At 37.8% G+C, this 22,593-nt stretch overlaps 2 protein-coding genes and 2 long non-coding RNA genes across 4 annotated transcripts in view; 3 read left to right on the forward strand and 1 right to left on the reverse strand.

Moving 5' to 3' along the window:
• Positions 1 to 1,262, forward strand: part of LOC144031521 (polyamine-transporting ATPase 13A3-like) — a 22,674-nt gene extending 21,412 nt beyond the window's left edge. The window contains exons 5-8 of the mRNA XM_077538775.1: positions 315 to 398; positions 473 to 542; positions 635 to 769; positions 1,109 to 1,262. Of these exons, the coding sequence (XP_077394901.1) occupies positions 315 to 398; positions 473 to 542; positions 635 to 769; positions 1,109 to 1,207 (388 nt within the window). The 3' untranslated portion in view covers positions 1,208 to 1,262. The remainder of the gene's footprint in view (positions 1 to 314; positions 399 to 472; positions 543 to 634; positions 770 to 1,108) is intronic.
• A 34-nt stretch (positions 1,263 to 1,296) lies between these two features.
• Positions 1,297 to 22,593, forward strand: part of LOC144032315 (polyamine-transporting ATPase 13A3-like) — a 58,385-nt gene continuing 37,088 nt past the window's right edge. The window contains exons 1-8 of the mRNA XM_077540194.1: positions 1,297 to 1,414; positions 16,248 to 16,415; positions 16,528 to 16,685; positions 17,674 to 17,862; positions 18,772 to 18,833; positions 19,213 to 19,363; positions 20,613 to 20,690; positions 21,724 to 21,874. Coding sequence (XP_077396320.1) covers positions 1,297 to 1,414; positions 16,248 to 16,415; positions 16,528 to 16,685; positions 17,674 to 17,862; positions 18,772 to 18,833; positions 19,213 to 19,363; positions 20,613 to 20,690; positions 21,724 to 21,874 — 1,075 coding nt within the window. The remainder of the gene's footprint in view (positions 1,415 to 16,247; positions 16,416 to 16,527; positions 16,686 to 17,673; positions 17,863 to 18,771; positions 18,834 to 19,212; positions 19,364 to 20,612; positions 20,691 to 21,723; positions 21,875 to 22,593) is intronic.
• Positions 1,863 to 3,199, forward strand: LOC144031529 (uncharacterized). Its single transcript, XR_013287549.1, has 3 exons — positions 1,863 to 2,138; positions 2,552 to 2,784; positions 3,056 to 3,199. It is a non-coding gene; the product is annotated as an uncharacterized LOC144031529 (long non-coding RNA).
• Positions 3,625 to 5,085, reverse strand: LOC144031533 (uncharacterized). Its single transcript, XR_013287550.1, has 2 exons — positions 3,965 to 5,085; positions 3,625 to 3,883 (listed from the first exon to the last, which is right to left on the reverse strand). It is a non-coding gene; the product is annotated as an uncharacterized LOC144031533 (long non-coding RNA).

The following is a 22,593-nucleotide window of genomic DNA, read 5'->3' on the forward strand; positions in this document are numbered from 1 at the left end:
CCACCATTACATGTGTAATGTATATGATAACAATATCCAAAATTATGATGCTTCACCTAGCAGGGAGCTTGTCTTACTACAGTACAGCCCAGAAGTGTGTCAGAGGGGAAAAAAAACCAAACACTTAAGTTAATATCCATAGAATATGCATAAGGCCAAATTTGAAAGCAAACACCAACATATTATGGTTGCTCCAACCAAAGTGCCTTTTTGGCATGTCAGTGCATAAATGGCAGACTTGAGTAGAATGTGTACAGCCACATACTGTAGAAGAATAAGGCCCTATACTGTATGTGCAATATTTTTTTTTTTAGGGGTTTGGAGGACACTAAGGTGAAATGTGCGGCAATTCACACTAACCACAGCTTCGGACTCACTAAAACACTCCAACACTACAGGTAACAGCATTTGGTTTAATTTGATTTTTTTTTTCACACATACAACATTCACTGGGAATGTTTGCTGTCAACAGAGCTTTGTTTTTTGGTGAGAATAAGATTGATGTCAAAATTCCACCTTTACCAAAACTCTTCGTTCAAGAGGTAAGGGCTAAACATTCCTTTACTGTATATAGGGTTTTCTACAGCATTTTGCTAACTGTAATGATTTTGTTTTATTTCCTTTCTCCATCAAGGTCTTGAATCCTTTTTACATCTTAGAGCTCTTTGCTGTTATTTTGTGGGCTGTTGAGGATTATTACCACTATTCCGTGTTTGTCTTTCTAATGGCAACTATTTTAATAGCCACTTCTTTGTACACCATTAGAAAGGTGAGTCACACTGGATTATTTCACTTGCATTGTTGCAAACCTTTCCACTGTGGCTGTAGATGTTAACATCAGCTGCTTGATCAGGATGCTTTTCTGCAAAGTGTTCATGATAGAGTGGTGTCCAGTGCAAGGGCCACCAGATCACCTGTATTGTTGGAATTATAAAAATGTTCCCAATGAAGCGAACGAGAAACCGTGTGCGGTCTAGCATAGAAAAAATGTTAATGTTTAAAAGAAATCTATAATACAAACATTTTTACTACAAAGTCATTCAGAACGAAATGTCTGTTTTCTTGTTCCAGTCCTGGTGGCCATTATTAACTTTATTCCTCATTCCAGCACTATGTGATACTACACAACATGGTGGTAGAACACAGTATGGTTCGTGTTTCAGTGTGCAGAGGAAATGAAGGCAAGTTTCCTTACGCTGTGGAATAAATGTATTTTTCCTTTTCATAACAACATCCCAATAATTGCTTGTATTGGTGGTGGTCTTTTCAAACTTAATCGCAGGCGTCGAACAGGTCATGTCAACTGAGCTGGTACCTGGTGATGTCATCATTATTCCATCCAATGGAATGATCATGCCCTGTGATGCTGTGCTCGTCTGTGGTACCTGCATTGTTGATGAGAGCATGTTGACAGGTTGACACCCCTCCTACAAATATACAATATAGTAAACCCACCTGGGTTCATGGTTCGCAGGTATTTTTTTTTTTGTACAGCTAATAACCCTATTTTGGTCTAACACATCTACTTGGGGTCACATCTATTACACTATTGACTGCCAGTGGGCATTTGAAAAAAGAAAAACCTGAAGTGATGAGCACAGTTTAGTTTTTGTTGAAAATTATTGATTGACATCTGCCGTAATCCTTTCTCAGACTAAAGAATGTGACGGCTGAAGCTTAATTTTAATGTACATATTTGGGCATGATTACTGATGTATATTGTAAGATTAATAGTTTGTTTGGCAAAATGGGGTGTATATTATTCACATCTAATTATTATTATAATTATAATTATTATTGTATCATCATTTACATTATTATTCAATTTTTGCCAGTGGCATATAGGTCGCTTGCACATGTCGTCACTTCCGCCTCGGATTTCTCGTAGTCGCCATGCTGGGTGGCCTCCATTTACGTAGCGATTCGGTCTAACACGTATCTATCACGTTTGTTTTCTGTGTTTAAAATGGTACATTGTTGCTGCATCGTTGGCTGTTCGAACAAAGCCAAGGGGGAAAATGGTCGGTTTTCCGAATTCCGAAAATAATTAGGAACCAGGGCCTGGAGACAGAGGAGTGCGGACTCCGGAGGGAAGTCGTTACTTTGGGCTCGTGTGTGCAGCGATCACTTTGTGAGCGGTAAGCTTGTTTACCTTTATTTAATGCATGAGGATTAATAACGTTTCGACCGCCCATATATGGGCAAGTTGCTTATGTTTTGGATTCATGAGCAAGCAAGTTCGGTAGTACAAGCTGGCTAGCGGACGTTAGCCGAAAGCTAACATCGAACATTTTCACCCAAGTAGTGCCAGTGCAAAGTGTTTACTGCTGAAATTGGATTGATTAGTCTTGGGCTCTTAATGCCGATAACATGTTTTTTGGTGGCAAAATGTAAACTTGGAAAAAAAAGAGACAGAAGGGGCTGATGCAAGAAAACAGACCCCCGGTAGCCTACACATCATGCTAAAGAACTTATTCACGGCCACCCTACTGCGGTAAAATAACCAGTCTTTCCATATTTTATTTGTTTATATATTTGTTTACTTTAACAGGTCGCCCTGCGCCCGTTTTTCTGTCCAATCATCCCGACTGGGCTCCAACATTAAAGTTGGGTCCCAAGTTACAACATCTATGTCTCAGCCCAGTCGGTGCCAAGATATGAACGTCCACAGGAGAGACAAGCAAAGAAAAGACGACTCGAAGTGGCAGAGAGTTTGTTGCAGTTATGCAGCCAGATGGCTCCAGTAACCTGTAACCTCAAGTACTGCTGACATCATTGACTCTGGTATGCCACTCAGAATTCATTACATGATATATTGTATGCATGAGTGAATGTATGTGTTTGTTTGTGTGTGTACACGCACCTTATATTTTCGAGACATTTGGAAGTGTTTATAGAAATAAGTATTTGCCTGTAGCAATGTTCATACATTAAAAAATGCAACAAAATGTGTACATTTCTTTTACACTGACAAAAAAACTATACTACTTTACTATATTAAACCTATTACTGGTACCGTATTTTTTTGTGATTTTTTCTTTATTTTTTTCTTTAGGGATCTCATGCCACACCGACTTGATTGCCAATGACATGATGGAAACGAAGGCGAGCATCAAAGCATTGGAGGAGGACAACATGCGACTGTTTGTTTGGCGCTAATAAAGGCAGCGTTTATACAAATTCTATTGTTGGGTTTGTTTACAAAGCTATACATAATACAAATGACAGGATTTGACTCAATGTGCAATATGGTCCCTCTTAAAGTAATGGCATAAATCTCTATTATTTCTAAAAGCACAAAAAATGAAGTGAATAATTATTAGATGTAGTAATTTCAAAGTTAAAAATTGAACTGTTAATTAATGTAGTTTATTTTAGCACAGGTGCCTACCATCCTGAGATGACGGTATGATGTAATGTTGATGGGGTACGCAATGACTTTCATTATGCTATGTACAGAGGAAAAAGTTGCTCTCTTTTAAATTTGTTTAATGTAAGACAAGTACCAGTACTGTGTTTCAGTTTTCCCAATAATCCTTGTTTCACACTTGTCACAAAACCACTGTCCTTTTGGCAGTCTAGATTGGCACACTTCAAGTGATATCATTTGATTTTACAATCTGCTGCAGCACAAAAAACTACTTTATTCCGCATCTTTGAAGTACATGAGCAAGTGGTAGGTGACAGCGGCTGAGCAGGAACACTGGAAGTCCACTGCTGATCTAGTAAATGCTCTCCCGAGCAGTTCAGGTAAGGAGGGGACTTTGGGAGAAAAAAAAAACTCTGGCCAAAACGAGCGATCTGGGTGGACTCGCTCAATCACACTTTGTCCACACCACAAAGTCGCAGAAGTCCGTCCAGTTAAACTCATCTGTGCCTGAATCTGAAAATATTACAAACATTGTAATGAAAATATGAAACATAGAATTAAATAAGAAACTACAAAAAGTAAAGCCATACATACCTGGTAATACTATTGGTGTTGTCGTGACAAGTGATGGGAATTGTTGCCATCTGGCACCAGACAGAAATTGGGTGTTGTGACAGCCTCCTTAACCGTGAGATCATAAGAAAAGCTGTCAGTATGCTCAGTAGTTACCATGAACACGTTTTATTGTACTGGAAACTGAAACTAAAAATACGTCCTCTGATAGTGGTTAACCTTAACCATTTAGAATAAGTTGATTAAGTAACGTAACTAGTGAAAGGGTAGCATTAAATTTAATTAAGCCACGGGGAGGCTGTGCAGTTACTTTTTATTCTTATACGCTCTGCCATATTTGCCTGTTATAAAATTGTTAGAAAAACCACATCAGGTAAACCTAGCTGTGCATGTAAACACAATGATAACAGGAAGCCTGAGAACAAATCAACATTTTTGTGTGCAGAATTACCAACACCATGTGGTTTACTTACGTGCAACAGCAACCGTTTCTTCTGATGCGATGTTAAAGTTTACACTCTGTATCCACCCGCTTACAAAATAATTGTAAGCCTCCAGGGATTTGTTGGCGTGTTATGGAGCATGATGTCAACACGAGGTAGGGAAAGATGTCCAGAGATGTCACATTTGGCCAGCAAGCTTTCTCCGTCAAAAAAAAAAATCACCCTTGGTCAGGACGTAATTAGGATCAATCCCGCCACACAGAGACACCTTCTGCCTGTATCGTTGTTTTTGATCTTCCGGTAAATCGTGAAAATACTGCGAAAATTACATCAGGTTGATAAGCTCTACCGTGTAACTCGCGAGTGTACCTTGTGAACCGGCGGACACCCAATATGGCGCCCGAAGGAAAAACTCCCATGATGCATTACGATGTGCAAGCGACCTATAGTGACAGGCATAACAAGTAACCAAAGGTAAAACCAACCTGTGTGCCATTCATACAATTGACAAAGTCATAGTTATGTGCAAATATATCAGCTTTGTGTTAAACTATACAAGCCCAGATTTCACACTAAGTATATTTGTGACTAATATGACTACTGATTGTTCGGGACTTTTAATGAAAACGCTCGCCAAAAATCAAGATCTCTACATTCATTTGCTATGGGACGCTTGCCGTCCGCGAGGCGCAGCGGAAGCTAAGCAGTGACATCAGCTGGAAGGATCTATAGAACTTTTTTTCCCCTTACACCTCGCTAACAGGTATTGTGCCAAAGATGTACCCCCGTAAAAAAAACTGCGGTCAGGCCAGCCGCCACTCGAAAAGACGAAGTCAAGCCAGCCGCCCCAACGATTGTTAATACTGTGCATTACGGTAACGTGCCGACGTGCCCCTGCGTTGGCCACCTTCAAAATAAAAGCTGAGCAACACCTGGTTTATGGTTTAAAATAAAGAATCATAAAAAAACAACGGTTTGTTATTCCAGAACCAGACCAGTTCTGAGGGACACTACACCACCCCAGGTATCCAACCAAAGTACTTTCAACAAAATCTGATGTTGCATTTCAAAATAAAACTGTTTTGAAAAATTTATTTTCTGACATTAATCCCTGTTTTCAAAAAATCATTAAAAATTCATGGTTTGTTATCCCAGGACCAGACCAGTTCTAGGGGACACTACACCACCCCAGGTATCCAACCAAACTACTTTGAACAAAATCTGATGTTGCATTTCAAAATAAAACTCATTTGAAAAGTTACATTTTGACTATAATCCCTGATTTCAAAAAATCATTAAAAATTCATGGTTTGTTATCCCAGGACCAGACCAGTTCTGAGGGACAGTACACCACCCCAGGTATCCAACCAAAGTACTTTGAACAAAATCTGATGTTGCATTTCAAAATAAAACTCATTTGAAAATTTTAATCTCAACTATAATCCCAGATTTCAAAAAATCATTAAAAATTCATGGTTTGTTATCCCAGGACCAGACCAGTTCTGATGGACACTACAGCACCCCAGGTATCCAGCCAAACTACTTTGAACAAAATCTGATGTTGCATTTCAAAATAAAACCCATTTGAAAATTTAAATCTCGACTATTATTGTTGATTTCAAAAAATAATTAAAAATTCATGGTTTGTTATCCCAGGAACAGACCAGTTCTAAGGGACACTACACCATCCCAGGTATCCAGTCAAAGTACTTTGAACAAAATCTGATGTTGCATTTCAAAATAAAACCCATTTGAAAATTTAAATCTCGACCATAATCCCAGATTTCAAAAAAACATTAAAAATTCATGGTTTGTTATCCCAGGACCAGACCAGTTCTGATGGACACTACAGCACCCCAGGTATCCAGCCAAACTACTTTGAACAAAATCTGATGTTGCATTTCAAAATAAAACCCATTTGAAAATTTAAATCTCGACTATTATTGTTGATTTCAAAAAATAATTAAAAATTCATGGTTTGTTATCCCAGGAACAGACCAATTCTAAGGGACAGTACACCACCCCAGGTATCCAACCAAAGTACTTTGAACAAAATCTGATGTTGCATTTCAAAATAAAACTCATTTGAAAATTTTAATCTCAACTATAATCCCAGATTTAAAAAAATCATTAAAAATTCATGGTTTGTTATCCCAGGACCAGACCAGTTCTGATGGACACTACAGCACCCCAGGTATCCAGCCAAACTACTTTGAACAAAATCTGATGTTGCATTTCAAAATAAAACCCATTTGAAAATTTAAATCTCGACTATTATTGTTGATTTCAAAAAATAATTAAAAATTCATGGTTTGTTATCCCAGGACCAGACCAGTTCTAAGGGACACTACACCATCCCAGGTATCCAGCCAAAGTACTTTGAACAAAATCTGATGTTGCATTTCAAAATAAAACCCATTTGAAAAATAAAATCGAGACTATTATTGCTGATTTAAAAAAAATCATTAAAAATTCATGGTTTGTTATCCCAGGACCAGACCAGTTCTAGGGGACACTACACCACCCCAGGTATCCAACCAAACTACTTTGAACAAAATCTGATGTTGCATTTCAAAAATAAAACTCATTTGAAAAGTTACATCTTGACTATAATCCCTGATTTCAAAAAATCATTAAAAATTCATGGTTTGTTATCCCAGGACCAGACCAGTTCTGAGGGACACTACACCACCCCAGGTATCCAACCAAACTACTTTGAACAAAATCTGATGTTGCATTTTAAAATTAAAACTCATTTGAAAAATTACATCTCGACTATAATCCCTGATTTAAAAAAATCATTAAAAATTCATGGTTTGTTATCCCAGGACCAGACCAGTTCTGAGGGACAGTACACCACCCCTGGTATCCAACCAAAGTACTTTGAACAAAATCTGATGTTGCATTTCAAAATAAAACTCATTTGAAAATTGAAATCTCGACATTAATCCCTGATTTCAAAAAATCATTAAAAATTCATGGTTTGTTATCCCAGGACCAGACCAGTTCTGAGGGACAGTACACCACCCCAGGTATCCAACCAAAGTACTTTGAACAAAATCTGATGTTGCATTTCAAAATAAAACTCATTTGAAAATTGAAATCTCGACATTAATCCCTGATTTAAAACAATCATTAAAAATTCATGGTTTGTTATCCCAGGACCAGACCACTTCTAAGGGACACTACACCACCCCAGGTATCCAACCAAAGGACTTTAAACAAAATCTGATGTTGCATTTCAATATAAAACTCATTTGAAAATTAAAATCTCGACTATTATTGCTGATTTCAAAAAATCATAAAAAATTCATGGTTTGTTATCCCAGGACCAGACCAGTTCTAAGGGACACTACAGCACCCCAGGTATCCAACCAAACTACTTTGAACAAAATCTGATGTTGCATTTTTTGAAATCAGGGATTATAGTCGAGATTGCAATGTTCAAATGAGTTTTATTTTGAAATTCAACATCAGATTTTGTTCAAAGTACTTTGGCTGGATACCTGGGATGGTGTCGTGTCCCTTAGAACTGGTCTGGTCCTGGGATAACAAACCATGAATTTTTAATGTTTTTTTTAAATCAGGGATTATAGTCGAGATTACAATGTTCAAATGAGTTTTATTTTGAAATGCAACATCAGATTTTGTTCAAAGTACTTTGGCTGGATACCTGGGATGGTGTCGTGTCCCTTAGAACTGGTCGGGTCCTGGGATAACAAACCATGAATTTGTAATGATTTTTTGAAATCAGGGATTATAGTCGAGATGTAACTTTTCAAATGAGTTTTATTTTGAAATGCAACATCAGATTTTGTTCAAAGTACTTTGGTTGGATACCTGGGGTGGTGTAGTGTCCCCTAGAACTGGTCTGGTCCTGGGATAACAAACCATGAATTTTTAATGTTTTTTTTAAATCAGGGATTATAGTAGAGATTGCAATGTTCAAATGAGTTTTATTTTGAAATGCAACATCAGATTTTGTTCAAAGTACTTTGGCTGGATACCTGGGATGGTGTAGTGTCCCTTAGAACTGGTTTGTTCCTGGGATAACAAACCATGAATTTTTAATGATTTTTTGAAATCAACAATAATAGTCGAGATTTCAATTTTCAAATGGGTTTTATTTTGAAATGCAACATCAGATTTTGTTCAAAGTAGTTTGGATGGATACCTGGGGTGCTGTAGTGTCCATCAGAACTGGTCTGGTCCTGGGATAACAAACCATGAATTTTTAATGATTTTTTTAAATCAGCAATAATAGTCTATATTTTATTTTTCAAATGAGTTTTATTTTGAAATGCAACATCAGATTTTGTTCAAAGTACTTTGGCTGGATACCTGGGATGGTGTCGTGTCCCTTAGAACTGGTCTGGTCCTGGGATAACAAACCATGAATTTTTAATGATTTTTTGAAATCAGGGATTATAGTCGAGATTGCAATGTTCAAATGAGTTTTATTTTGAAATTCAACATCAGATTTTGTTCAAAGTACTTTGGCTGGATACCTGGGATGGTGTAGTGTCCCTTAGAACTGGTTTGTTCCTGGGATAACAAACCATGAATTTTTAATGATTTTTTGAAATCAGGGATTATAGTCGAGATTGCAATGTTCAAATGAGTTTTATTTTGAAATTCAACATCAGATTTTGTTCAAAGTACTTTGGCTGGATACCTGGGATGGTGTCGTGTCCCTTAGAACTGGTCTGGTCCTGGGATAACAAACCATGAATTTTTAATGATTTTTTGAAATCTGGGATTATAGTTGAGATTAAAATTTTCAAATGAGTTTTATTTTGAAATGCAACATCAGATTTTGTTCAAAGTAGTTTGGCTGGATACCTGGGGTGCTGTAGTGTCCATCAGAACTGGTCTGGTCCTGGGATAACAAACCATGAATTTTTAATGATTTTTTTAAATCAGGGATTATAGTCGAGATTGCAATGTTCAAATGAGTTTTATTTTGAAATGCAACATCAGATTTTGTTCAAAGTACTTTGGCTGGATACCTGGGATGGTGTCGTGTCCCTTAGAACTGGTCTGGTCCTGGGATAACAAACCATGAATTTTTAATGATTTTTTGAAATCAGGGATTATAGTCGAGATGTAACTTTTCAAATGAGTTTTATTTTGAAATGCAACATCAGATTTTGTTCAAAGTACTTTGGTTGGATACCTGGGGTGGTGTAGTGTCCCCTAGAACTGGTCTGGTCCTGGGATAACAAACCATGAATTTTTAATGATTTTTTTAATCAGGGATTAATGTCGAGATTGCAATGTTCAAATGAGTTTTATTTTGAAATGCAACATCAGATTTTGTTCAAAGTACTTTGGCTGGATACCTGGGATGGTGTCGTGTCCCTTAGAACTGGTCTGGTCCTGGGATAACAAACCATGAATTTTTAATGATTTTTTTAAATCAGCAATAATAGTCTATATTTTATTTTTCAAATGAGTTTTATTTTGAAATGCAACATCAGATTTTGTTCAAAGTACTTTGGCTGGATACCTGGGATGGTGTCGTGTCCCTTAGAACTGGTCTGGTCCTGGGATAACAAACCATGAATTTTTAATGATTTTTTTAAATCAGCAATAATAGTCTATATTTTATTTTTCAAATGAGTTTTATTTTGAAATGCAACATCAGATTTTGTTCAAAGTACTTTGGCTGGATACCTGGGATGGTGTCGTGTCCCTTAGAACTGGTCTGGTCCTGGGATAACAAACCATGAATTTTTAATGATTTTTTGAAATCAGGGATTATAGTCGAGATTGCAATGTTCAAATGAGTTTTATTTTGAAATTCAACATCAGATTTTGTTCAAAGTACTTTGGCTGGATACCTGGGATGGTGTAGTGTCCCTTAGAACTGGTTTGTTCCTGGGATAACAAACCATGAATTTTTAATGATTTTTTGAAATCAGGGATTATAGTCGAGATTGCAATGTTCAAATGAGTTTTATTTTGAAATTCAACATCAGATTTTGTTCAAAGTACTTTGGCTGGATACCTGGGATGGTGTCGTGTCCCTTAGAACTGGTCTGGTCCTGGGATAACAAACCATGAATTTTTAATGATTTTTTGAAATCTGGGATTATAGTTGAGATTAAAATTTTCAAATGAGTTTTATTTTGAAATGCAACATCAGATTTTGTTCAAAGTAGTTTGGCTGGATACCTGGGGTGCTGTAGTGTCCATCAGAACTGGTCTGGTCCTGGGATAACAAACCATGAATTTTTAATGATTTTTTTAAATCAGGGATTATAGTCGAGATTGCAATGTTCAAATGAGTTTTATTTTGAAATGCAACATCAGATTTTGTTCAAAGTACTTTGGCTGGATACCTGGGATGGTGTCGTGTCCCTTAGAACTGGTCTGGTCCTGGGATAACAAACCATGAATTTTTAATGATTTTTTGAAATCAGGGATTATAGTCGAGATGTAACTTTTCAAATGAGTTTTATTTTGAAATGCAACATCAGATTTTGTTCAAAGTACTTTGGTTGGATACCTGGGGTGGTGTAGTGTCCCCTAGAACTGGTCTGGTCCTGGGATAACAAACCATGAATTTTTAATGATTTTTTTAATCAGGGATTAATGTCGAGATTGCAATGTTCAAATGAGTTTTATTTTGAAATGCAACATCAGATTTTGTTCAAAGTACTTTGGCTGGATACCTGGGATGGTGTCGTGTCCCTTAGAACTGGTCTGGTCCTGGGATAACAAACCATGAATTTTTAATGATTTTTTTAAATCAGCAATAATAGTCTATATTTTATTTTTCAAATGAGTTTTATTTTGAAATGCAACATCAGATTTTGTTCAAAGTACTTTGGCTGGATACCTGGGATGGTGTCGTGTCCCTTAGAACTGGTCTGGTCCTGGGATAACAAACCATGAATTTTTTATGATTTTTTTAAATCAGCAATAATAGTCTATATTTTATTTTTCAAATGAGTTTTATTTTGAAATGCAACATCAGATTTTGTTCAAAGTACTTTGGCTGGATACCTGGGATGGTGTCGTGTCCCTTAGAACTGGTCTGGTCCTGGGATAACAAACCATGAATTTTTTATGATTTTTTGACATCAGGGATTATAGTCGAGATTGCAATGTTCAAATGAGTTTTATTTTGAAATTCAACATCAGATTTTGTTCAAAGTACTTTGGCTGGATACCTGGGATGGTGTCGTGTCCCTTAGAACTGGTCTGGTCCTGGGATAACAAACCATGAATTTTTAATGATTTTTTTAAATCAGGGATTATAGTCGAGATGTAACTTTTCAAATGAGTTTTATTTTGAAATGCAACATCAGATTTTGTTCAAAGTACTTTGGTTGGATACCTGGGGTGGTGTAGTGTCCCCTAGAACTGGTCTGGTCCTGGGATAACAAACCATGAATTTTTAATGATTTTTTTAATCAGGGATTAATGTCGAGATTGCAATGTTCAAATGAGTTTTATTTTGAAATGCAACATCAGATTTTGTTCAAAGTACTTTGGCTGGATACCTGGGATGGTGTCGTGTCCCTTAGAACTGGTCCGGTCCTGGGATAACAAACCATGAATTTTTAATGATTTTTTTGAAATCAGGGATTATAGTCGAGATTGCAATGTTCAAATGAGTTTTATTTTTAAATGCAACATCAGATTTTGTTGAAAGTACTTTGGCTGGATACCTGGGGTGGTGTAGTGTCCCTTAGAACTGGTCTGGTTCTGGAATAACAAACCGTTATTTTTTTATGATTCTTTATTTTAAACCCTAAACCAGGTGTTGAGCAGCTTTTATTTTGAAGGTGGCCAGCGCAGGGGCACGTCGGCATGTTACCGTAATGCACAGTATTAACAATCGTTGGGGCGGCTGGCTTGACTTCGTCTTTTCGAGTGGCGGCTGGCTTGACCGCAGTGTAAAAATATGTAGGAGCCACAAGCGATTTCAACCAACAATCAACAGTTGGCTCACCTCTGGACAGCCAGCCAGTCCTGGCTTGAAAAGTACACCTACAACTCAGATTCCCCTTCTGTTTCAATCTGACTCATACAGTAAACAACCAGGACCAATAAATAATCACAGAATTATCACGAATTTAATCTCTACTTCAAACATCCAAGATTTAGGGGAAGCAGCTAGTGTAAATAAATTCGATTCCCAGCCCTGCCTGTATGTGAAACAAATGCAAAGGTTTCTTTATGAGTATAAAAAAACAAAACAAAACTTCATCCTAACAGCTATCCCAAATTAGCCGTATATTTGTGTTTTGACTGCCAACAACATAGCTTCATGACTGACTCATGTATCGGACCATCAGTTACCTAGCTAGCTAACATGGCTAAGCAATGCTGAGTGAGTGATTACGTTAATTGTAATGGTTAGAACAAATCACCGGATAAACGATAGATCAAGGGTTGCTTTTAGATAAATGTCAGATAAACAAAACGGAAAACTTGAAGTGGGGGGGGGGTCATATTTACCTCGATGCTGGCGGCGACTGGACAAAATGAACCAGGAAATAGTCAGACGAACATTGTCACACCCCCATTCCTATCTGACCAATGAAAGTTGTCGCAGCGGCTTCCAAGCTGACCATGACAAGGCTTCTATCATCGGTTGAACGGAGGACCCCGCCCACACAACACAGAAAAAGATTCGCAACCAAAAAACAGGTTTCAATCAAAAAACAGATTCGCAACCAAAAAACAGATTCGCAACCAAAAAACAGATTCGCAAACAAAACGAAAAAAATACTTGCAAAAGATTTTATTAAAATACAAATCCATGTTTGAAATGTTTTTTTTTGTTTGAAAATTTTTATTTTATATGAAAACCCTTTTTTGTTTGATTAAAATTTATTTGAGGTTGCAAATCCCCTTTTTGTTTGATTGAATTTTTTTTTTGATTGCAAATCCCCTTTTTGTTTGATTGAAATTTTTTTTTGATTGCAAATTCCTTTTTTGTTTGATTGAAAATAAAGACACAAATTTCTCTCCATACAAGTCTGTGTGTGTTGTCAAGTCGCGCCAGGAGTGACGTCATGCAGCCGACAAATTCAGCCTTCGGAGGACACAGGCTTGTGAATTTGGACACAGGCAGCGACTGTTTACCGCAGCGACTGTTTACCGCAGCGCCAAGCAAGCCAATTATGCGCATGTGCGTTGTCAGATACGCTAGTTGACTGCCAGTTTTTTTTGCCATTCAGATGTCGCATGTACAGAAACAACGTTCTCAGGGCTAACAACTTGATTTCTCATTGTGCATGCACGAAACAAGCTGTCGGCTTTTCCACTCCCTGTGACAAAAACATGACAAAATATATAGGAATTTAAGACCAAAACAGTAGAACTACGGTATTGTATTTTAGAGGACACTGACAGAAATATTTTCAATGATTTTATTTTGAAGGGCTTGGGCATGCACCGCATTAATAGCATATTATGACCGGTCACCACCGGTATGTACATGAATTAATATGTATGCATCCTACTGTTTTGAAATACTAATAATAATAAAAAAAAAAAATTGTCAGTTTTAATGCTGCTTTTGCTCATTTTTGTCGAGGTACCGTTTAAAAAATGTCAGAGTCCAAATTTTTAAGTTGTCAGAAAAAGAGAAAACGGTAGATGAAAAAAGTTTTAAAAATTATCTAAAAATATAAGTGACCATAAAATGTCCAAAAACGAAGAAGAAAAGCAGAAATTTACCATGAAATGTCCATGAAATTGCCCAAAATGACAGAGAATTGATTAAATAAAGACAGAAAAGAAAATGTTCAATAAGTAACTATAAAATGTCCAAAAACAAAATAAACAAATCCCCCAAATTACCATAAAATGTACACCCCCCACCCCACCCCCCCCAGAGAAATACCAAGTGTTCATAAAATTGCCAAAAATATCAGAAATTTGACAGAAAAGTCTATAAGTATCGGGGGGGAAAAAAATATCCAAAAATGGAAGATGATAGGTAGAAGAAAATGGATCTCTATGTACTGGATGCTGCATATTTTCCTGTTATGGTGCAGCTCTAATTAGCTTTTGGGCCCTCAGTAGATTAGACCAACACCAATACGCTGTTTCGGTCATCACAATGTTCAAATGTTTTGTAGCTCCAGAAGGATCCTTTTTTGTTTATTTCGCCTAACATGGCTCTTTTGACAAGAAAGGTTGCTGACCCTTGGCCAAAAGAAAGCAAGGGGAGTATGTGTTGATTTCATTTTGTACTGTACATCATTGATCACAATTATTGATGTACAGTGATACCTCGGCTGACGAACGCTTCAGCTCACGAACTTTTCGCCTCACGAACATTAAATTCGAGAGAATTTAGTCTCTGCTGACGAACTACTTTTCGGCGGACGAACCAAACCACGCGGTCGAACAGCACCACGGTGGCGGCCACGAGAAGCTGACGCACGCTCACGGCGTCCCAGTTCGTCACCCCCTTTCTTTTAGTACGGACGCGGTTTGTGTTTGATAGACATTTTGAGTGTACTTTTGCTATTATGGGACCGAAAAAGACCCCACCACAGGCTAGTGTTAAGCCTAATGCTTACCAGCGAGGGACGGCGATTCGGCGGCGCATTTGCATTGTAGTCAATGGAGTTCGCGCCACTAAAAAAAGCGAAAGTGCCATCACGTGCCTCAAAAAAGGAGAAAATCGTGCCACGGCTGTTTAGTCCCAGGAAAGAGGTGAAAGTAGTTGGCGGTGCTCACTTTTTGTTGACTCGCTAAAGTGCTCCACTTCCTTGTTCACCAAGGGACACACCTCCTCCGCTCCGGTGAGCACGAAAGTGCGAATGAGCGACAACACTCTACGCGGTGAAACGCTCGCGAATGAAGTAAGTCTACCATTGCTACTATCCTTAAGAACTACCATCACAAAGTAAAATAAAACGACTTTATTATACAGTACAATTTATTTCTTTAATTACAATACAATAGCACATTTATTATACATAAAATAAGGTATATTTTTGTGTAGTTTTAAGGCTTATTTAGTAGAAAATTATGTTTTATAGGGAGCTGGGAACGGATTATTCTCATTTTAATGGTTTCTTATGGGAAATAAATGTTCGGAAGAAGAACTTTTCGGCTTACACACACTCTCTGGGAACCAATTCAGTTCGTGAGCCGAGGTATCACTGTATATTGTCAGATCTTAAGTTTGTTAGTTTGGATTTGGAAGTATTTCGGATGACATTCAAAACTGTCACACAGAGCAAAAAAAAAAAAAAAAAAAAAAAAAAAAAAAAAAAAAAAAAAGACACTTTTCTCTTGTCTGGAGCAAATCAAAGCCTGGATGACAATGAACTTCTTGAATTTCAGTGAAAAGAAAGTTACATCGTTTGTTCCCAGTGGCCTTTGTACATCTCACCCTGGTGCCAGCCAACGAGTCTCAAACTTGGATTTTAAATTGTACCAGCAAATTGGTGCTGTTGTCAAATCCAGGTTTTGTTTTGTTTTTCATATTTGGCAGCTGGCTAAGCAAAGCCTCTTTTTTTTTTCAACAGGACTTCCATCCAATCCCTGCCTTCATTACATATCTGCTGAATTACTGTAATACAATCTAATTTGGAGTCAGCCAGGCCTTCCACAAAAAAGTGGTTGTAGTTGGTCCAAAATACTGCTGCTCGTCTCCTCACTGCTGCTAGTAGGAGAGAGAACATAACTACAATTCTGGCCTCCCTTCATTGGCTCACTGTACATTTTAGAGTTAATTTTAAGATTTTTTTTTAATTAGTTTTCTATTTTTTACGAGTTACCTATGAGTTAAAGCTAGTTAAAATTTTTAAAAAAAAAATAGACTTCTGGTGAGTGCAGTTGTCTGTCTTGTTTTTTTATTGGATGTCTGTTTGGATTTCCAGGGGAGAGTGTACCTGCTACAAAGAACAGTATACCAAGTTCAGGCGAGGATGCAGAGAGGATTTACAACACAGAAGAACACAAACACCACACACTTTTCTGTGGCTCACATGTGATTCAAAGTCGCCACTTTGCTGGTGAGCTGGTAAAGGTGTTCGTGGTCAAAACAGGTGAGGACTGACTAGGCTTAATGCTGAATGTGGTAAGAATGCATTTTTCAGCTGTTTTGCGTTACGACGTTAATTACAAAAGCTCATTAACTGACCTTCCATCATCCAACAGGCTTTAGTACAGAAAAGGGTCAGCTTGTGCGCTCCATCCTCTACCCGAAACCCACCATCTTCAAACTGCACCGGGATGCCATACAGTTCCTCATGTGTATGGCAGTGGTGGCAGTGATTGGCATCATCTACACCATCACGATTGATGTCATAAATGAGGTACCAATTCAAATGATGATTACCAGATAATCGTCACCTTACTAAAATAATGGTCTAAGTCATTTCTTGAGTTTATATATCTAAGAAACTAACTCAATACTTATTATATAACATTTATTAATCATTTAATTTCAATTCTTTATTTAGTGCAGACACAAATGGGTCCATAGAAATAAAAAAATACAAAAATATTTTTTTTTTTAAAAAGACATTTTTTTTTTAAAACAATCAGCTCTCTACATTTGAGGACAGTAAATGACATTCTGAGATGTAATGGACCCACAAATATTTATGGCATTATATGACCTGACCACTATTTATTTTATTTTATTATTTATTTTATTTTATTTTATTGAGAATGTATACACTTATTAAATTTGGTCAATGGATGTTCTTGTCGGATTTTATCGTTATGCAGTTTGTATTGCTTGTTTGCTTGCTGAAAAAGAATAAAAATAATAAGTTCATGAGAAAAAAAAAACAAAAAAAACAAAAAAACAACCTATCAGCTCACTTTGTTAATTAAGAGTCTCTCCATCCAATGCTTCCTCAAATCAGATGTGTACCTGCAACTGCACATTGAGGATAATTTCTGGGGCAGAATGGAATGATCTTTTTAACCAAGGATGTATCCGATTTTAGAAGAGCTGGCCAGCATACTGAGATGTTCTTTAAGGCAAAAAATAAAAAATAAAGTACTTGTGGAGGCTGCTGATACAAGCTACCGATACTTAACCCCTGTAGTCGTTGACGCTAGCTATACTACTTTGACACATCATCATATGCATCAGGTCTTTGTTCACTCCTTTTTTTTTTTTTTTTTTTTTTGTCACTGTGTTAAATGAAATCTTATTTATCAAAAGTCCAAGTGGTATTGGTACTTAGTATCGGTGAGTATTCAAAGAGCGAATACTCGTACAGGTATCTGTCTGAAAAAAGTGGTATTGAACATCCCCAGTGTTGACGATCGCGTTCCCTTTCTTTCCAGGTTCATTTCCTGGACGTCATCTTTGACGCTTCGAACATTGTCTTCATTGCCGTGCCCATCTTCTTACCTATGACATTGACTGTTGGTCTTGTGCATGCGCAGCGGCGCTTGAAGCAACTTGGCATCTTTTGCATCAGTCCGCAAAGGATCAATATCTCCGGTCAGCTCAACCTGGTCTGCTTTGACAAGGTGGGCGCAATCCAGCCAACTGTGCAGTAACACTTTATAAGAGGCATGTCATATTTGTGGCAAATGGCAAATGGCACTTCATTTATATAGCGCTTTTCCACCTTCAAGGCCCTCAAAGCGCTTTACATTTTTGACTACCCATTCACCTACTGATGACGCAGCATCAGGAGCAATTGGGGGTTCAGTATCTTGCTAAAGGATACTTCGACGTGGTCACAATGGCCTGGGATCGAACCCACAACCTCTGGGTTGGGAGACGACCACCATACCAGTGAGCCATGCCGCCCCCCAATTGTGGAATTAATGTAGCTGTTTTATTTTCCCTGAAAATGGTTGATAAAAACATTAATTCCTTTTATTTATTTATTTGTTATTCTATTAGCAAGTAATTGGTTAATAGATTTAAGGTTTTTACCCACTGCACTTGGTATTCATGGCGTTACCCGGAGGGAAGGGCGTAGAAGTGCGCAGGGATGATAGTGGCTCGTGGCAAGCATGTCCGTATTTAGCACCGCTTGCTAAGCTACCAAACCTGCCTGGTGCATTTTCTCCCTTGTTTGAGCATAAAGTACGTTACAGCGAAAGCTCCATCTTTGCCCACAATAAGGAGGAGACATGAAGAATGTGTTCTATAGTTTATCGGTTAAAACCAACAGTGGAGGTCTCCGTCCGTCACTGTCTTCTTTACCATGTCATGGTACAATATTTGTCTTATGTTCAGATGTTTTGTAACCTTGCCATCACTTCTTTAATATAGTTCATGAGCTCTTCTGCAAATGGCCGATTGCTATATTTTCATTTCAATGTTTTAGTCCCCCCATAAAGTTTTTTGTGTGTTTTGTTTTTGTTTCCATGCCTAATAAACGGCTATCAACTGTGCAAACTTAACTATCTACATTTTTATTTTAGACCGGCACACTCACTGAGGACAGTTTGGACCTGTGGGGTATTCAGAGAGCTGAAGACTGCATGTAAGTGTATATCATCACATTCCTTGTAGGAATAAGTAAACAAATCAATAAAAGTCAGTTTGATTTTAGTAACAGGTGCAAAATCCATGCTCATTTTCTTTGTTCTTGAAGCTTTTATAGTCCCACTCATTTTTCTACAAATGACTTTATGTTCATTTTTAGATAACAGAACGAATATGGAGCATTCAAACATCATCCCCGATAATAAAATTATAATGAGAAACAATTCCAAGAAAATCTCTTAAATATTCTTGTTATGGTAATAAAAATTAAAAGCTGAATTTTAAATGTGTTCAGTGGAGTTCTTACTGGTTTAATCATGTATTCTTGTTTGAAAAGGATTTTGTTGCATACTTGATGCACATGACATTTGATTCAGTTTTTCAGCTCCAAACACTGCCGAATTAACAGGCAGTCTGATGAAGACTTCTTTTGTAGCGTGCATGGCTACTTGCCACTCACTCACCACCATAGACGGTAAACTATATGGAGACCCTTTGGACGTCAAGGTGTTCTGTGCTACGGGCTCGGTAAGAACCAGTCATTGATTGTTAAAACGCAGCATACTTAAGACAGACTGGGGCTTCATTATTCATGATTATTATTTGGGTTTTTTTAACTTGGCAATATATATATATATTACGATGTGAAGAAGAAAAAAAAACCAGGAAAACAAAACATAAAAATGTGAAACTATGTTTCCATTTTTCCCTTTTTCATCAGTTTATGATAGCTTCAGAAGAAAAACAAAACAAAACAAAGCCCAGTTAAGCACAAAAGGAAACTGAACTGTGCCTGTATTTAAAGAGGAAGTCAAATCCAAACTGTTGTTTACAATAATATCATGAACATGTTATGCAGCCCACTAGTCTAAACATAACATTCTGATTAATATTATGTTTGTGGAATAAGAATTAAGCAGCAAAATCCAGTTGTCACTTGCTGTCAACTGACAATGGCGTGACAGTGGCACGGTGCTCAGGTAACGACCAATCAAGGCTCATCTTCAGAAAACAGGCAAGCCGTGATTGGTCATTACCTAGCTGATCCCTTTTAGCATTACGGTTGCTGCTGTAAGTTGTTTAATTGTTTTATGTGTGGCCAACAGCTTAAAGCAATAAAGAAGCCTTTTATTAAAAATCGTTTGTTGTCAAACTGCACATCGCTACACTGAGAAAAACCAAAATGGCATTAAGACATGCTTTACGGGGAAGGTTCCCGGCACATGCAGGACAATGTGAATATTGCTCCCATGTACATTGTGATGACGATGCTCAAACACAGGCATACTTAACTAGCCCGGACTCCACCCTGTAATAAATTATACAACAGGGATCACCAAAATTATAGAACAGACATCCCCAATCCTGGTCCTCGAGGGCCGGAGTCCTGCAGGTTTGAAATGTTTCCGTACTCCAGCACACCTGATAGTAACTCATCAGCAAGCGCCGCAGAAGTCTGATAGCGATCATGATCTTTAGAATGTGGTGCGTTAAAGGACAGAAACATTTCAGGACTCCGGCCCTCGAGGATCAGGATTGGGGAAGCCAGACAGAGGAAGGTCTAGTATGTGCCATATGGAATTTAACCAATATTTTCAGGAGAAATATGCCTTCACACAGATCTTATTTTGCATACGTCTATGACTGCTGGTAATAAGGCATACCAGATTCAGATGTCTTATCTTTATATCTTTCTAAACCATACTGTATGTATTTCTTTTCTTTCATAATGGCTACATTGTATGAGTGTAGATTACATTTATTTCATTGTGTACAGATTCTTGGGGAGGCAAGAGAAAAACATGCTGAATTTTTCAATCTAAAAAATTCCACTGTTGTACGATTTCCAGAACAGGTAATCCTTCAACTGGGCAGTTTATTTTCCCTTTATATCACATTTCTTCGTAGTATGACGGTATATTAGGCCACTTATAAATATATATGGTATATATTTTTTAGAGGGTGGAGGCAATATTCTGAAAAAAACAAACAAAAAAACTCAAATTTGCCACTTTAGAAAATGGCAAATTTTCTACTTTCTAAAGTGGCAAATTTTTGAGTTTAGAAAGTGGCAGATTTGCCAGAAAAGAACTCGAAACTTATGAGAAATACACATAGCGTAGCTATAGCCTAATCATTTGAGGATTCGTTGGTGGTTAATGGGACTGTTTATAAAATGAAAAAGCAGGATGGAGACAGATTCATTGTTAATTGAAACTTTACTCGTCATACACATCAGCTTGCTAGATGGACAGCACTTCATGATCTCCTATCAGCTGACTAGCACTAACCAATCAGAAGCTAGCATACTTTAGGTAAATGCAAATGAATGACGGAGAGCAGCAGATTCGACACATCAACTTACTTATACCAAAAAAAAAAAAAAAAAAAAAAAAAAAAAGTATCAATGAGTAAATAATTCTGGAAACATAAATGTACAAGTAAATATACATTTTAACAAATTAACTTAAATGCTTGATCCTTAGGGTGTGGCCCTTCGCAAATCTAATCTTTAATTATTTAAATATACTTAGGTGATTAAATGTAATTTAATATCTGCTATCTCCTCATTTGAAAACTCGACCAAAACGTATTGGCCCAAACATTCGAAGTACTGCAATTGGCTGGCAAACAGTTCAGGGTGTACCCTGCCTACTGCCCGAAACCGGCTGGGATGGGCTCCAGCACCCCCTCGACCCTTGTGAGGAGTAATCTGCCACTTCATAAACTCACAAATTTGCCACTTTAGAAAGCCGCAAATTTGCAAGGTTTTTTTTTCAGAATTTTGCCCTCACCCTCTAAAAAAAATATCTATACATGACCCTAATACACCGCCGTACCTTTGTAAAACAGTTCACTAACTAAAGTCTTTAACCTATCACTTTTAGTCCTGTGAGTTTGGCATTGTACGCCAGTTCCCCTTTTCCTCGGCGCTGCAGAGGATGAGTGTGGTAGTCCAACAGCTGGGACAAAAACACTTGGATGTCTACCTGAAAGGAGCACCAAAGACGGTCGCTAACCTCTGCAACCCACACACAGGTCAGATATGTTACGGCATTTTGGGCCATATTCTCCCAATTCTTAGAAGTGGTAACATGTTTTCATCCAATTGTCTTATCATTTACACACATTCATGCCAGATGCATACTTTGGGTGGAACAATCCTAAAATGTGGAAGTTGCGCAAATATGGGGATTCCGGTGGCAGGAGAACCCAAATGCAGAAAAATAGAGGTAGTAGATACTTGAGAGACTGGAGGTTTCATATACAGAAGTAGGTACATAGTTTCTGGTAGGCAAATGGAATTCGTTGGGCGAATCACTGTAACCAGGAATTGGAGAGAAGCAGGTCCACAGGTTACTAGTTTGACTTGGAGGAAGGTAGGAGACAATCAGGATTCACAAACCCGATAGAAAGGGGTGAAGAGTAAGAAGGTCCTCAAAGTGATACAGAAGGCATGCTGTAATTTCGAGGTAGAGCGTATCTGGTGATCAGTTGATGTCCCAGAGCTTCTTAAAAAGAAGCGGCAGTAATTAGGAAGGTGGGACTCAGCTTCTGGCGACTCCAACATTCGAATCCTGCATAGCTTCTATGTCCCGCAATCGCAAGCACTGTGTGTGCCTTAACCACCCAGATTTGAAAGAAAATGAGGGGTGAGCTGCTTAGACTGGCTAGGAGTCAGCTGTGTTCCATCCTACATTGGCACACAACAGTGCAAATGCCTTCTTCTATCTGCGCTGGTCTAGCAAAATACAAAA

The sequence above is a fragment of the Festucalex cinctus genome, chromosome 1 (assembly GCF_051991245.1).
Source record: "Festucalex cinctus isolate MCC-2025b chromosome 1, RoL_Fcin_1.0, whole genome shotgun sequence".
Classification (NCBI taxonomy): domain Eukaryota; kingdom Metazoa; phylum Chordata; class Actinopteri; order Syngnathiformes; family Syngnathidae; genus Festucalex; species Festucalex cinctus.